Source organism: Sorghum bicolor, chromosome 2, assembly GCF_000003195.3.
Source record: "Sorghum bicolor cultivar BTx623 chromosome 2, Sorghum_bicolor_NCBIv3, whole genome shotgun sequence".
NCBI lineage: Eukaryota > Viridiplantae > Streptophyta > Magnoliopsida > Poales > Poaceae > Sorghum > Sorghum bicolor.
Genome location: NC_012871.2, coordinates 62,984,163 through 62,999,240, shown reverse-complemented (window position 1 = coordinate 62,999,240; position 15,078 = coordinate 62,984,163). Strand labels below are relative to the sequence as shown.

General features: G+C 42.3%; 3 protein-coding genes across 4 annotated transcripts; all 3 read right to left on the bottom strand.

Moving 5' to 3' along the window:
- On the bottom strand, positions 1,880 to 4,993 carry LOC8055834. Its single transcript, XM_002460368.2, has 3 exons — positions 4,573 to 4,993; positions 3,711 to 3,909; positions 1,880 to 3,038 (listed from the first exon to the last, which is right to left on the bottom strand). Exons 1-3 carry the CDS (start codon positions 4,991 to 4,993, stop codon positions 2,093 to 2,095), a joined length of 1,566 nt encoding a protein of 521 aa, XP_002460413.1. The 3' UTR covers positions 1,880 to 2,092.
- LOC8055833 lies at positions 6,528 to 10,314 on the bottom strand. The gene is made up of 3 exons (XM_002460367.2): positions 9,868 to 10,314; positions 8,941 to 9,139; positions 6,528 to 8,184 (listed from the first exon to the last, which is right to left on the bottom strand). Exons 1-3 carry the CDS (start codon positions 10,220 to 10,222, stop codon positions 7,293 to 7,295), a joined length of 1,446 nt encoding a protein of 481 aa, XP_002460412.1. The 5' UTR covers positions 10,223 to 10,314; the 3' UTR covers positions 6,528 to 7,292.
- LOC8055832 lies at positions 10,973 to 14,316 on the bottom strand. 2 transcript variants are annotated; one of them, XM_021454002.1, is made up of 5 exons: positions 14,228 to 14,316; positions 11,507 to 11,614; positions 11,362 to 11,436; positions 11,197 to 11,271; positions 10,973 to 11,109 (listed from the first exon to the last, which is right to left on the bottom strand). In XM_021454002.1, exons 1-5 carry the CDS (start codon positions 14,251 to 14,253, stop codon positions 10,992 to 10,994), a joined length of 402 nt encoding a protein of 133 aa, XP_021309677.1. In that variant the 5' UTR covers positions 14,254 to 14,316; the 3' UTR covers positions 10,973 to 10,991. The 2 variants fall into 2 exon arrangements, with proteins under 2 accessions (XP_021309677.1, XP_002460411.2); XM_002460366.2 differs by lacking the exon at positions 14,228 to 14,316 and adding an exon at positions 11,679 to 11,792.

Below are 15,078 nucleotides of genomic sequence, written 5' to 3'. Positions count from 1 at the left end.
TGGGTATTATCTTCACTTATTTTCGCCAATATAGATGCATGATGACATTATCTAGAGAATAAAAAAATAGAGATAAATACATCATGTTAAATTTAATTATTTTACTAACTTATTCTAAAAAAATATGAAATTGTATTCTTTGTGGGATGGATAGGATATCTAGAGTTGGTGCTCATCAAATCGCGTCCACGAAAGGTTGCCTACTTTTTCAATATATTTCTAGGGCAATACCGCCAAATACAACCATGGCGCCAATCATAGAAATTACTTCTTGCTGGCCCATCTAGGTGTTGCTATATTCGGGCATCAGCAATAGCTGATTGATAAGCTAGCTCCAAGCATTTGTTTTATATATATATATATATATATATATATATATATATATATATATATATATAAGAAAACGCTAGCTCTTCAGCTTCGTACACACATTTCAAGATCACGTGGAAGTGTTTTATAAATCTAATCATATTATGAGTCATTGCTAAAAGCCTAAAAACACTATTAAAAAAGTTGGTTTAGAGCTAGTAACTGGCTTGGGTGCCCTTGGAGCAAAGGATATGCTCAAAACGTCTTATAACATGGGAATGAGGGAATACGTCATCCATTATGCTCTTTTGTTCTAACTTATAAATTTTTAGATAAAAAGTTTTTATCATGTATCTAGATATAAATATATATGTACGTAGAAAATTATAATTTAGGATAATCAGAGTAAATTATAGTTCATTTTAACCTAATTTTATAAAAACTGTATATTAACATCTACAAGTTCAAGCAAATATACTATGAAAATATTTTTTGCATAGAGTTTAGTGAAACTAAGAGTATGTTTGAATCCATTAGTGCTAATAGTTAGCAGCTAAAACTAGAGAGTGGTGATCTAAACAAACTTGCTAGCATCTCTAGGAGTTTGATACAGTTTATTTGATAAATTAATAGATCTAGGAAGTTAATAGAAGAAAGCAAACTTTAATTTTGTTATTCTCCAACGGTATCCCTTGATAGCTTTCTAAACGATTTTGCATTGGGAGCCTAAAATTATTTCTGACGACTAACCAAACCTTCCTTTAGCAATTTCTTTCTCTTGGTCACTTTCTCATCTAGAATCTTTTATTTTCTTAATTTACTCATGTGTCCAATTGACTCTGATCTCCTGAGAAAAATGTTGGACGAGGAGCGAATAGGGAGCTACTCTTGACTGTGAAAATTTACGAGAGATAATATTTAACAACTTTTTATTTTTAAGGAATTCATTTACTAGGGGAACTTATTTTCTTTTTTTGCTAAAATATCAAAGTAGGGAGTTGTTTTACAAAACTGATGGAAATGCTCTAACTATGAGCAAGCGAAGATGCTAACAAATAACAATTAGTTAATTAGTTGGTGACACGTGCTAATGTACATATACACCTCCAACCAACTATATTCAAGCACCTATTAGTAGATGATCCAAACAAACCCTACTAATAGTTAGCTAGCTAATAGTTTTTTTAAACAGTTAGCTAGCTAATAGTTAGTAAATTTTTAGCTATTAGCTACTCCTAGAGAACCTCTAGCTAACTATTATCACTATGGTCTCTATCTACCATAGAGTACTCTAGCTAGCTAACTATTATCACGATAAATTCAAACATGGCCCAATTTGATGTTGTAAATAGTTAACTATTAGCTAAATATTTATCTATAAACTTGGTCAAAATTATAGAAGTCGACTTAGGATAAAACTAAAGTGAATCATAATTTGGAATGGAGGGAGTATATAAGCTAATTTGCTAAGCATATAACGCAGCTTCAGTTCTCTACCATACATGATCTTTCATCTTTGTATGACCGATGTTGCACTCCACGAAAATGTAAGCCATACTTTCTTGCAGAATGAGCAACTAATCAGGAATTCTCTTCGGACAGCTCCACTTCAAAAACAGGTTTGCTTAACTGCCTAGGAGTACAGTGTACAGACTTTATTAACGGCAAGATAGCAACTCATTGCACTGCCGTACCAGTATATGCCACACAAAATGACCTTTACCTGTACAAGCCTGGAACTGGTAGGCCCAGCTTCTTCATACTGGCACCTCCCAAAGATCCTTCACTTCCTACCATACAATGCAATCATCCAGTGGAGCCACTCTAGCTCCTCAGCAGACTCCCTGTCCCTGTGGCGATGTTCCAAGAAGGCGTTATGTGTCAAGCCGGTTGCTGCGGGAATGACTTGCCTCTGTATTTCATACTCCCTCTGCAGACTCATTTGGTGTTCCCGGGCAAAAAAGTAGTCATCGCCTCCTAGCTGATCAGGAATAGTTCTCTGCTGATACCAAGGCTGCTCCTGAGGTGCAAGGAGATCAGGAAATGGGATTCTGCCCATTGGTAGAGGTGGAGGAATGCCCATTGGTAGAGATGGATGAACTGGTGGAGATGGAGGAATGCCACCTTGAGCGGGCAAATCATTCAGCCACGGACCTGGCATGCTCACCATTGGATGACAACTCTCCTGTTTATGCAAATAAGGTCCAGACGCCATGCCATCAGAGTTCAGTGGAAAACCTGGTTGTTGCCATTGATCAACTATGTACGGCTGCGGAGGCATCAGCATGCGGCCTGTGTGAGCTGGCGAAGGAAAATGATGCCAAGGCCATGCTTCAACAGGTGAATCCGGATGAAATGGCCCCCTGTTAGTTACCAGGCCTGGACGAACGTTGCTGCCTCCAATGTTTGGGATTAAACCAGACCTCTTCATATTCATTTGCTTCAGCTCCTTCAAGTTCCCGATTTGAAATCTGAATGTGCAACATGCACCAAGATCAAAAGGTTCGTCAGACCTCTTACTGTCTCCTCTCTTTTGGTTATAACCTGGATAGTCTTGCTTTCGAAAAGGAACTTTGTCAACCATAGCAAGAGAAGAATCAGAGGCCAGGTGCTTAAGATCCCAACTGTCGTACGGTTCCCCAGTCTTGTGGGTAACGTGAACTTCACCAAGTGGCCGAACAAGGTGGCGTGCATTGCTGAAAAAACCCCACACCAACTTCTTGTGCAAGCTGAAAGTCGCAGGATATGGATAATAATAGTTCAAATATGAAAACAAAGGCCGTAAACATAACAGTGTTGTAGATTCCGATTGGGTTTCTGTAAAAACATCAGCTACTATTTTATGACCACTGACATGCAAAGTTGAACCATCTTTATTTCATATATGTCCGGAGAAAGCTTATACTAAAATATTACAACTACTGCTATAAGTGCTTGAGATCAAGTTATATCCACAAAGGCAACAAAGTAATGATCTAGGACCTAAAAACAAATATACTCTAGCCAATGGGCCATTGAGGACATGTAAGAGCTCTCAACTTATTATTGAGGTAACATAGATGCTACTTATTCTTAATGTACTTACAGATATAGTTCATTTTGAGAAACAAGTTTAGCAGTGGTGTACCCTGTTTAGAATGAAAAAGATACATTTTCAATTTTTCACTGAGATTCTACCAATGTCATTTCTGCGTAGGTGTTATAAATACAGAAGAGATAAGACATTAAAAAAAAATACAGAAGAGATAACCCTTTGTATGCAAATGTAGCCTTAGAAATATTTGATCAACTCTGGATAGATAACGAACTGATCCATATGAAGATCATGAATGACTATTAAGCCTAATACAGAGTTTAGTTAATGTTAGCTGTCAAATAACATGATGAGATAGTGCACATACTTGATCATATGCAAGTCGTCCTCTTTTCCTTTGAAGCCACCATGAGGAAAATTAAAGACAATACGATCAAATCGTCTATTCTTCAAGTCAGTGTGAAACTTCATTTTGTTCGCATCGACACCATGCAAAACCGTGGCGCCCAATCTTTTCAGCTCCATTATATTTGACTCTGCTTGGCTGTACTTACGCTTTAGAATCTCTGCAAATGAGGATTTCCCACAAGAAATGCAGAAAATATAGATAAGCAGCGCGATGAACAAGAAAAACAAAAACCACTGTATGCTTTTGAGCTTGCAAAGGTAAATACAGCATCAACAATGCATATGGACCCAAATACAAAGTTAGGATGAAGGAAATATAGTACTAGAACTATTGAATGCTGAAAATTTGTCCTAACGGCAAACTGTAGTCACTATGTACATTTAAAAATCAGGGGGAAAAATCATTGCATGGGTTAATGTGGCACATTCTTTTCCTTTTGCTAAATATTAATGTCTCACTGGTTCATTTAAGTTTATTTTTCATCCAACTTGTAACAGCTGCTTGAATCGCTCTACCATCTTTCTTACATGACACAAAAAAAAATTCCTAAAAACGTAATAAAGTGGAAATGTTAAAATCGTCATTTAACCAGCAAAAGCTACATCCTATCACAATCATCAAATCTAGCAGATCATATTCTCGAATGCATCCATCCATCCGTGGTTGCATTTATTCTCATACCAGAGGCGCAAAAGGCCAAAAATGGGATCAGCCATGAACTGCTAGTACCAGTCGTATCTAGCTCGTAGTACGCAACAACGAAGGCACATTTTACTTTACCCACCACAACAGGAAGCGGAAGCGATCGCAGTAGACAAACCATAGGTGTCGAGCGACGTCGCGACGAGGTTGGCACCGGAGCCGAACGCGGTGACCAGCGCCAGCGAGAAGGAGAAGTCTCCGTCGCCGACGACGAGAATGGTCTGCGCAGAGGAGTAAAGCCCCAACCACTTCACCCCTTCATCCTCCTCCTCCTCCTCCTCCGCCACCTCCGCCTCTTCCTTGTCTTCGCCGCGGGACTCCTCCTTCTTTTCCACGGCGATCACCGCCGGTGACCCCTCCAATGGTGACGCCGCCCCCTTCCCCTCTTCCTCGACTTCCGCGGGCACCCCATACTCCGGCGGTGACGGCGGCTCCTCCGTCCCGGTGGACACCAATGGCTCCTCATCCCTCGCCCCGTCACCGACCGCCGCCGCGTCGCGCCCTGCCTCCGCCGTGGACACCCCCACGCCGTCGGCCATCCGCGCTCACGTGTCGCCGTCCCTGGAGGCGAAGCGTTGTGGTCTTGTGGACTCAAGTCAAGTGTCGTCGAACTGAGGCCTTGTTTAGTTGGCAAAATTTTGGCTTTTTGGTTACTGTAGCACTCATGGTCCAATCACGGAGTAACTAGGCTCAAAAGATTCATCTCACAAATTTCAGATAAACTGCGTAATTAGTTTTTATTTTTATCTTTATTTAATACTCCATGCATGTAACCAAAAATTCGATGTGACGGAAAATCTTGAAAATTTTTGCGAACTAAACAAGGCCTGAATGTCTGAGACCCCGAGTGCCTCGCGGCAGGTTGCGGCCCGGCCTTATGTGGTCGGGCTCACATGTCAGGGTCGCCCGCGTTTGAACAAAAGAAAAAAGTCTATAAAATATAAATGCGGGTGGGGTACAGTAAGAACCCATTTTCGGTTTTTCTGTTACAAAAATGCCTACCACGCCAAGGCTTGCATTGTTCGATTTGATTAACATTTTATACTCGCGTGATGTTACATTTTATACTCTCGTGATGTAGGTATTCCGGTACAGGTACAGTAGATTCAAAGCTTCATTCCATACTTCCTCCATCTTCACACCATTGCTTCCTTATTGTAAATTAGTTAGAACTGGTCAGTTAGTTGACTATAAGTCATTTTGACTTTTTAAGTGTATAGGTTTTACTACGGATACTATGTTTAGATATACATAATAGTCCGTACAAGATACTATGCTACTTTCTCTGCTTTGAAAGAGGAGTAACCATCGCCATGACCTTTTTCAAGTCTCTGGAAACAATGAGGGCCGTGCTGACTTCTACACTCAAGTTCGGCTGTATCTGATGGATGGCCACGGCCCACGACATGCCCTACTGCAGTTGCACGGTTTGGTCAAAAGTTGCCTCAAGGCTGGCCTGACTGATAGAAGGCCACAGTGTGTATGTGAGTATGTGACAGAGATTGATTGGCTGATCATCAACCTAGCCTAGAGGCGGAGCAAAAGGTTAGCATGAAAATGTACCACCTGACAATCATCACACCGAACGCAGCACTTGTGATTTGGAAAGGCCTAGCTCCTTTGTTCTTTTTTTCTAGGGCAAATAGCGATTTCCATTACTGGGAAGATGCTGAATCTTCAGCTATCAAAGACATTACATGAGCTACTCTATTACATGATCGAGGGCAAAAGTGAACTGGCCAAGAAATAAAATTTTGAACCAAAAGGTTACGAAGCTCCGTTATCAGATGTGTGGCCGCGCTGAAGTCGTATGAACTTGTGAACAGACACCACTGCAGCAGCATCCGTCTCAATGCTCACATGACCCACGCCCGCATCGATAGCACAGCCTGAACACCTGCAATACAAGCGATCAGCTCTCCATGCATTAGTTCAAGAGCTGTATGACGGCGTTTGAACATCCCAACTACCAGCCACATCCCTCAGCAGGTTCGCACCCCTTAGTGTTATCGGCCTTCTGTTCGAGCCCCGCGGAATCCAGGGATCCAACCATATGTTCAGGTTTTCACCGTCTTTGATCCTTCAAACACGTTCGGTCAGGATAGTATTTGGCTCTTAAAGTTTGAGAGCACAGGGAATCTGGCAATACTGAATGCGTGTAATTCCTAAAACCAAGACCCCCCCCCCCCCCCCCCCCCTCTCCTTTGTTCAGCTTGATCATCACTTCCCAACTCAACCAATGGATTTTGTGCTTCCCTTCTTGCTGGTTCCACCAATTTCTACAGATCATTGCGCTGATTTGGTCGCATAGTGTTTTGGTCATGTCAAAACAGCCCATGGCAAAGGTTGGTACGGCTTGGGCAATGGCTTTAATTAGAATCTCCTTCCCAGCCCAGGACAAAAATTTCTCCTTCCAACCTTGTATTCTTTTCTACACTCTATCCTTCAGATAAGCAAAAGTTTTAGATCTTGACCTCCCCCCCCCCCCCCCCCAACGTGGACAGGAAGGCCTAAGTACCTCCCATTCATAGTTTCCTTCTCCACCTCAAGAATTTCCTTCACTTGTCCCTTCTCAGATTCTTTTGCATTAGCACTGAACAAAATGGCTGATTTTGACTTATTGATCATCTGTCCAGAGCATTGCTCATACAACTCCAATATAGACCCAAGCCCCATTCGCACGATGAAGAGTAGGTGAGAGACACTAGGAGCATCCCAGCAGATTTTTATTCCAGAAATCAAACCATCATTTTCCGCTTTCATTAGCAACACTGAGAATACTTCTGCTCCTCTGTTCTGGTTATCTACACATTCACCACCCAAGTCCCAAAAGATCCTTCACTGCCTACCATACAATGCAACCATCCCGCGCAGCCACGTTTGCTTCTCAACAGACTCTCTGTCCCTATGTTCGTTTCGGTGTTCCAACAAGGCAGAATGGCCAAAGTTGGTTGCCCTGGGCATCACCTGTCCCCACATTTCATGCTCCCTCCGTGGACTCCACTGGTGCTCCTGGGCCAAGTAAGAGTGATGTCTTCCGGGCACACCAGCAGCAGATCTATGTTGATGCCAATGCTCCTCCTGAGGTGCAATGAGATCGGGACATGGGATTCTGCCTCTTGGTGGAGGAATGATGCTTGGATCAGGCAAAGCTTGCAGAGATGGCCCTGGGGTTCTGAACATTGGCCGGGCATTGCGTTCTTGGTGAAAATACAGGTCTCTCACTATGCCATCAAAGTTCAGTGGAAAATCCAGATGTTGCCTTCGAACAACTTCATAAGTTTCCAGAGTTTCCACCATCTGAACCGCATTGACTCGCGGAGGAAGATGTTGCCGAGGCCATGATTCAGCAGGCGAAAACAGGTGAAATGGCCCTCTTTCAGTTGCTGGGGCCATAATTCGAAGGGATGAGATTGGAGTAGTCATGGTTCCATTCAGTTTCCTCCCACTGCTCAGGTCTCTGATCCGGAACATGAATGTGAAACAAGCATCTAGACCAAAAGGTTCATCACACCTTGCACTGTCTCCTCTCTTTTGGTTATACCCAGGGTAGTCTTCTGGTTGGAAAGCAACTTTGTCAACTAGAACCAGAGAAGCTCCAGAGGCTAGGTCCTCAAGACCCCATTTGTCGTAAGACCGCCCTGTCTTGTGGCTAATGTGGATTTCACAATAAGGCCGAAGAAGGTGGATTGCGTTGTGGAAGAAGCCCCACACCAGCTCCCTGTGTGAGCTAAAGGTCACAGCAGATGGTTAGTAATAAGTTAACTAAGAAACAGAACAGCATAAAACAACAGCATGGTATTTTTTTTAAAAAAAGCATCATGTGTTGTCCATATGCAATAAGAAACCATCAGGAAGCTATTTTCTGATTGTCATATGAAAGCTAACCTTCACATCAAATATATCAATCTTAGTTCACAAGAACGTAGAGAAAAACAAGAAATGAAGAAATACTACAACGAGCTGCAAAAATGTTTTATGCATGTCACTGGCCAACAAATAATGTTCTTGGTTTCATCTTGCAATACAGTTGTCAGAAATATTTTTTTACTGTACCACAAGATACAAAGCATCATAACTCTAGCAAATGAACTATGGAGGTCAGGAAAGACCTGTGCTACTTGTTATTGAGGCAACATGTCTAAGGTGTTACTTATTCATGATGTAAGCATTAAAATCTACCACTCATTTCGGGGGAAAAACAAGTTAAGCAGATCAATGGTGCCTAAAATGAAAATGAAAATGAAAATGAAAAGTGGAACAATTTCGCTAAGATGCTATCCAATGTCTTTTGCGTGCATATGTTTACTAAATAAGCAACATGCTTTAATCTCACTTAAGACAAATCAAATGATGCAACCAATCCATTTGAAGAACAAGAATAACTTTCCTACCAATCCATTAGAAGAACAAGAATAACTGTCCTAATCCAGGGTTTAATCAAACATTAACTGCCAAAAAATACATAATAAGATTATGCACATACTTGATCATATGCTCGTCGTCCTCTTTTCCTGTGAAGCCAGCATGAGGAAGATTAAAGACAATTCGATCAAACCTTCTGTTCTTCAGGTCAGGGTGTAACTTCATTTCTTTTGCATCAACCCCATGCAAGACTGTGGCACCCAATCTTTTCAGCTCTGCAACATTTGATTCTGCTTTGCTGTACTTGTTCCTCAGAGCCTCTAGAAAAAGAGGATATTTTGTAGAGAAAATAGGCAAGTAATAATGATAAAAGTTTACACAGAACAAAACATAGTGGCCCTTCGAGATTCGGAGGTAAACACGTGATCTTAACGCGTGTGATGCTCAAAACCAAGATAAGAATAAGAATGAAAAAAATACAAGACTACTAGTATAAAACTATTGCAAGATGGCAAGTTTCCTAAAGAAGAAGTCCTTATCACAGCATGAAATAATTAATGCTTTAATTAGATGGCAGGATATGGTCCCTTTTCTTCCCTTTTGCTGAATGTTAATGCTATCACTCCGTCGATTTGGTATCCTAAAGCAATTGTTTGATTCTTTATCTTGTATCACCCTCGACACAAAAGGAGTTGCTAAAATACATAGTGACGTGGATATGCTGTGTGTTGCAAGGTGCTCTGAACCAAACAAACTATAGAGTCAGTAATTTTAAGGGTAAAAATCATAGTCTTAAATGGAGCATGTGCGTCATATCCTTCTTTAACTAGCACAAGTATCCGCATTTTTCTGGAATCGGCGAGCTAGCATACGGTTTTCTTGTATGCATCCATCAATCAATTGCTACGATACAATTTATACCCGAATCCAAGGCGAAAAGGGCCAAAACCAAAACAATGCATCACCATTCACCCATATATTAGCGCGTCGCGGGAAGGACGGTTATAGCTGTCACAAGAGGAGGAAGAAGCGATTGAAGTAGACGAACCGTAGGTGTCGAGGGATGTGGGGACGAGATTGGCGCCGGAGCCGAACGCGTTGGCCAGCGCCAGCGAGAAGGAGAAATCCCCGTCGCCGACGAGCAGTATGCTCTGCGCGGAGGAGTAATGCCCCAGCCACTTCACCGGGTTCACCCCCTTCTCTCCCTTCACGTCCTTCTCCGTATCCTTCTCCTTGCCGTCCCCTCCGGCGCTGACCGCCACCGGTACCCCCTCCACTGGCGGTGCCCCCTTCCTGTCGACCTCGACCGGCAGCACCTCCAATGGCGCATCGGCCCCATCCCCGCCGCTTCCCGCCTCTGCATCTAGCCCGGTCACTACCGGCGCGGCCACCGCCACTGCCATGCGCGCTCGTGCCGTCGTCTCTGTCGCCGCCGCCGACGGAGGCGAAGTGGTGTGCTAGTGTGGAGTGAGGACTCCTTTTTTTTTTTAGGGGAGTGGAGGAGAAATTTCAATATTTAGGACTCAATTCGCATGCCTCTCAAGATTTAGGACTCAATTCGTGTGTCTTTCAAAAAATAAGACTAAACATACGAATTGCTTCAAGATTTAGGATTTTGGCCTTTTTTCCATCTTTTCCCTTTCATGAAATGTTTGCATGTCTCTCTGTCCTCCTAAATGGACCAAAGTACCCCTGCCTCATTTAGATTAGTTCTGTGCGCTGGATGATGGGCTGCTGATCGCTGCAGCATTAAAAAAAACTGAAGCCTTGGCACCAGGAACCCAGCCACATAGAGGCAGGTGATTTGGTTTCCTGGGTACTATACTAAACCCTTGGTAGAAAAAAATGTACATTTTGGCACAAAGCAAAGCCAGCACACCATAATATAAACGAGATGCACATATGCTTATATATTCATAAAAATAAAGCAGTCATTATAAGCAAACCATACTAAAGGCACACAGGTTTTCTAGGAACTAAAAACCACACAAAACCAAAAGAAGCATCCTGGTGCATACAAGTTTTCCTGGGCAACACAAAAGAACCATCGTCTCCTGGAAACTTACAACCATACAATCATACAGTCAACAGAGCCAAAAGAACCTTCAGGTGAATAAAGTTTTTCTTTGAACTTAGAACACAAAAGAGGCTATATAATTATTCTTCAATTGATCAGGTAGCACTATTTCTTCCCTTCCTTGGAGTGAGCTTTTTCTTAAGTCCTATCCGACGCCTTGCTGGAGACTTGGTGGGAGTGGTAACAATATTTAGTGCCTCTTCTCCGGTTTGGCTGAATACATGGGAACATAGGAGAGGGATGCTTCAGTACATGAACAGAGTTGAGTATATGCATGCTCAATTGAGTAGTTCTTTTTACCTTGTTGTTACAGGTCCAAAACTTGTAGTGATTTGGTTTGACCCTCCTACCTCCACCATTGCTAAAAGTGATTGCCTAAAAATAGAAGGAAATTTCTAGCTGGTTGAGTGTTCATAAAAACTAAAAATGTACAGCTCAAGTCTTTCATACAGTTCATAGAGGTACCTTCTTGTCACAGGACCAGGAGAAGTGTTGATTTGACTTGTGCCTTCTAGCTCTACTATGGCCGATGAGAATTGACTAAAAATAAAGAAAATGGTTAATGTTGTTATATAGAGGAGAAGTGTACAAATCATGTTATTTACTTTACCTTGCTGTCACAGGACTGTTGTTCTCTGGACTTCCTTGCTCAGCAACTTTCTGCCTTTTGCTAGAGCCTGGAGGCCTCCCAGCCTTCCCCTTTTTAGCTCGGCTTTTCCTAAAATTGTGGAGCTGTTAATAAAATGTAATATTTTAATGAAGCAAAACAAGTGGCATTTTACCTTTTCTTTGTTCCATTCATCGGGCACTTTGGAGATGACGACCTATGGCCAAGACCTCCGCATTTTTTGCATGTCACTTGCCACTTGCCTTTGCCCCTAGGTTTATTGCCCTTATTTTCAATGCAGCTAGGAATTCTGAGTTTTCTTTGTCTACCAGGCTCCCTCTTTTCGAGAGGCGGTAACACTTTGAATCCAAGATTCACACGTGCCCATTGGGACATATCAGGTAGTGGTCTAATCACACCACCATAGGCTAGCCTAAAATGGTAAACTGAAAAGTAAGGATGCAAGTACTCTTCCATCTTAGGATTTCTACATGTGGTGATGAGTGCCATAGCGTGTGGGCATGGTTTTCCTGAGACTTGCCACTCCCTGCACGTGCATATGTGGTTTCTAATATTGACCACATGTCTTATGATCTTCTGTGAATCAGTAACCTCTGTCACCTCAGCTTCTTCCCTTCCACCTTCTTTGACTTTCAGGTGGGCCAACTCCCTACTCAGCGCATATAGTTGGCGAACCACGACTGGAAGCATTATATGGCCTTCGAATTTCTCACCTATTCTTCTCCTCCTTGCATATAGTTCCATAAACTTGGACCTAAGGGAGTCAGCAAGGCTAGCTGGAGGAAGGTCCTTAATATCCTTTACCCAGTTGTTCCAAACCTCAGCCACATTGCTTGTAATAGCATCACACTTTATATGTTCTGAGAATTTGCTCCTCATCCACTTTAACTTGTGATTGGTTTTCAACCATGGCTCGACTTGTTTATTGGTTGCGTACATCTTGTTCATGAGATACTCATGGTAATCTGGTTGGAAAGTTCTAGCTGCAGGATACATTCTCCCAAAAGCGGGCCCTTGAAAACGCTTGCTGAAATTTTTCATCAGATGGACAAAACATTCTCTATGCTCAGCCCAAGGGTAAACTGTCTTTATGGCATTCTCTAGGCCCTTGCAAGCATCTGAAATTATAGCTAGGTGTTGCAGATTCCCAATCGCCTTATGCAGTTGCTGCATAAACCAAGTCCAATTATCGGTAGTCTCACCTGAGAAAAATCCAAATGCAACTGGAAACATCCAGTTGCAACCATCTAGTGCTGTAGCTGAAGGTAGGTGGCCATTCCATCTACCATTGAGAGCTGTGGAGTCTATACTCAAAAATGGCCTACAACCATTTAGGAATCCATCAATGCTAGGTTTCAAGCAGCAAAAGAATCTGTGAAAATATACACCATCTTCCTGATTGATTACATCTATCTCTACAACACTTCCTGGCATTCTGAGCTCAATCTCTGCCTTGAAGTTGAACAGATATCCAAAACTTTCTTCCCATGTACCAAAAAGTTTTTTTGATGCAACCTCATGACCAAGATGTACAGTTGAGTACCCAAGTGTCACATCATATTTTTCCTCTAACTCCTTTTGCAGTTCCTTTGATCCCATGCTAGGATTCTTCTTTAGAAAAGGAATTGCCTTCTCTGCTATCCATGTGTATGATGCCATCTTCGTTTTCACTCTACCAGTAGATGGACAAAAATGTTCTTCTTTGTTCAATGTAATCTGAAAATTTAAAACAGATATAAGTAAACATGTGGAGTAAAAATGTCCTAACAGATACATTAAGTAAGTATGTTGCATATGAAGACAAGTTAGAACAATGTTAGTACCCTGACTTGCTGTTTGTCATGCATCAACCTTGCTACAATAGACCATGGACAATCATCCGCTTTGCAGTATCCTCTAAACACACTTTTACAAGATTTCTCAGTTCCAATTTCAAACTTCTCCACAATAGCATGATGCTTCAATGCAGCCCTGAATTCAGACATACTAGCATAAATGGTTCCCTCTTTCATAGGAGGATTTTCTCTATCATAAAGCACTGAGTTCTCACCAGGCACATGATCATCAACCACCAACTCATCAACTGGTTCAAGAGCAGTTTGCTTTCCCTTTTCAGCAGCCACTGCCCTAGCTTGCTCAACTCTCTCATCCTCTGCTCTAAGACCAAGAAACTCATAAATTGTATCCTCATCAATCACAGGCATAGGTGCACCAATCTGATTAACAGTTAGAGGAGTAATCTGCAGACTGTCCCAATCGATTTCTATGGGTTTGTCGACAACACTAACAACCAAAAGCATCTTCCTTTCATTCTTTCTTTCAATGAAAGCAAGTGACAGATCTGTATCATTCTGCAGTTTTCTTTCTCCAACTCCACTCATGACAAACTCAGATACTACTAGCTGCTGGGCACTGCCCCATTTTATCCTAGCTGCCAAATCCTTTTCTAGCATGTCTAAAGTATAACATCGACAATCCACGGTCCATTCGTCATAATTTTGTGGCACATCAACACAGCAACCATCATCAAGCTTTGCAGTAAACTCAGAAAAGTGAACACACAGCCTAAACGCAGCTTCTGCATTCATTCTACGTGTACCAACAAAACAAATAAAAGAGACACATGATAAGCTTGTGCCCCCAAAATCTACGAACTATAAAATATAGTGCAAATTGAAAGAGGGATCGGGGATTGTGCCTTACATTGGAGGGATCTCAGAGGGGATCATGGCCTCCTCCACTGGAGAGCGGCGCCGAGCCTCCTCTTAGGGTCCAGTCGAAACCCTAGCCTGCTACAGCTTGAGCGCAGGGAAGGGCACCGGATGGGGAGGGCGACGGACTGGAGCGCAGGGGAAGAAGGGGAGGGCAGCGGAGACAGACGGCGGTGGAGGGCTGGAGGCCGTGGCCGGCGGTGAAGCACCGGCGAAGATTCGGAGGACGGGAGCGTCGCCTCACGCGACTGCGAGTCGCGGCCGCGACGGACCGAAGAGGTACGAAGGAACGAGACAGGGAGAGAGATCGTTATGTTTTAGATTCAAGGGGCAATTTGGTCATTTTAGGTTCCAGAGAGAGGTGAAAATATTTCAGAAAAAATAGAAATAACTAAAAATACCTGAAATCCTAAATCTTGAAGCAATTCGCATATTTAGTTCTATTTTTTGAAAGGCACACGAATTGAGTCCTAAATCTTGAGAGGCATGCGAATTGAGTCCTAAATATTGAAATTTCTCGGAGTGGAGTGAGGACTCGTGTCAAGCGTCGGGACGGTTGGGTTGCCAAAAAAGTCAAAACCGATTCGACGCGTCGTAGCCGGAAAGGTGCTTCTCTCTCCGCGTCGCCCACTGGCATCGATGGCCCGTCCGCGTTTGGACAAAGAAATTAAAGGTCTTCAAAATTTCAAAAGTTTACAATATTTTCTATTACGAATATATATAAAATATTAAATATGAATAAAAATAATTAATTATATAGTTTGTCTATAAATCGTAAAATAAATCTTTTAAACCTACTTAGTTTATGATTGGACACTAATTACCAAATATAAGGCCTTATTT

What these genes read in the sequence shown, in the direction of transcription:
- LOC8055832 (XM_021454002.1), bottom strand. Translation starts at nt 14,253, where the DNA reads ATGATCCCCTCTGAGATCCCTCCAAT. An exon ending in CCTGGTCCTGTGACAAGAAG is followed by an intron (nt 11,272 to 11,361) that starts GTACCTCTATGA and finishes TTCTATTTTTAG; the next exon opens with GCAATCACTTTTAGCAATGG. An exon ending in TTTGGACCTGTAACAACAAG is followed by an intron (nt 11,110 to 11,196) that starts GTAAAAAGAACT and finishes CCATGTATTCAG; the next exon opens with CCAAACCGGAGAAGAGGCAC.
- LOC8055834 (XM_002460368.2), bottom strand. Translation starts at nt 4,993, where the DNA reads ATGGCCGACGGCGTGGGGGTGTCCACGGCGGAGGCAGGGCGCGACGCG. An exon ending in GACGTCGCTCGACACCTATG is followed by an intron (nt 3,910 to 4,572) that starts GTTTGTCTACTG and finishes CCTCATTTGCAG; the next exon opens with AGATTCTAAAGCGTAAGTAC. An exon ending in GACGACTTGCATATGATCAA is followed by an intron (nt 3,039 to 3,710) that starts GTATGTGCACTA and finishes TGCGACTTTCAG; the next exon opens with CTTGCACAAGAAGTTGGTGT.
- LOC8055833 (XM_002460367.2), bottom strand. Translation starts at nt 10,222, where the DNA reads ATGGCAGTGGCGGTGGCCGCGCCGGTAGTGACCGGGCTAGATGCAGAG. An exon ending in CACATCCCTCGACACCTACG is followed by an intron (nt 9,140 to 9,867) that starts GTTCGTCTACTT and finishes CTCTTTTTCTAG; the next exon opens with AGGCTCTGAGGAACAAGTAC. An exon ending in GACGACGAGCATATGATCAA is followed by an intron (nt 8,185 to 8,940) that starts GTATGTGCATAA and finishes TGTGACCTTTAG; the next exon opens with CTCACACAGGGAGCTGGTGT.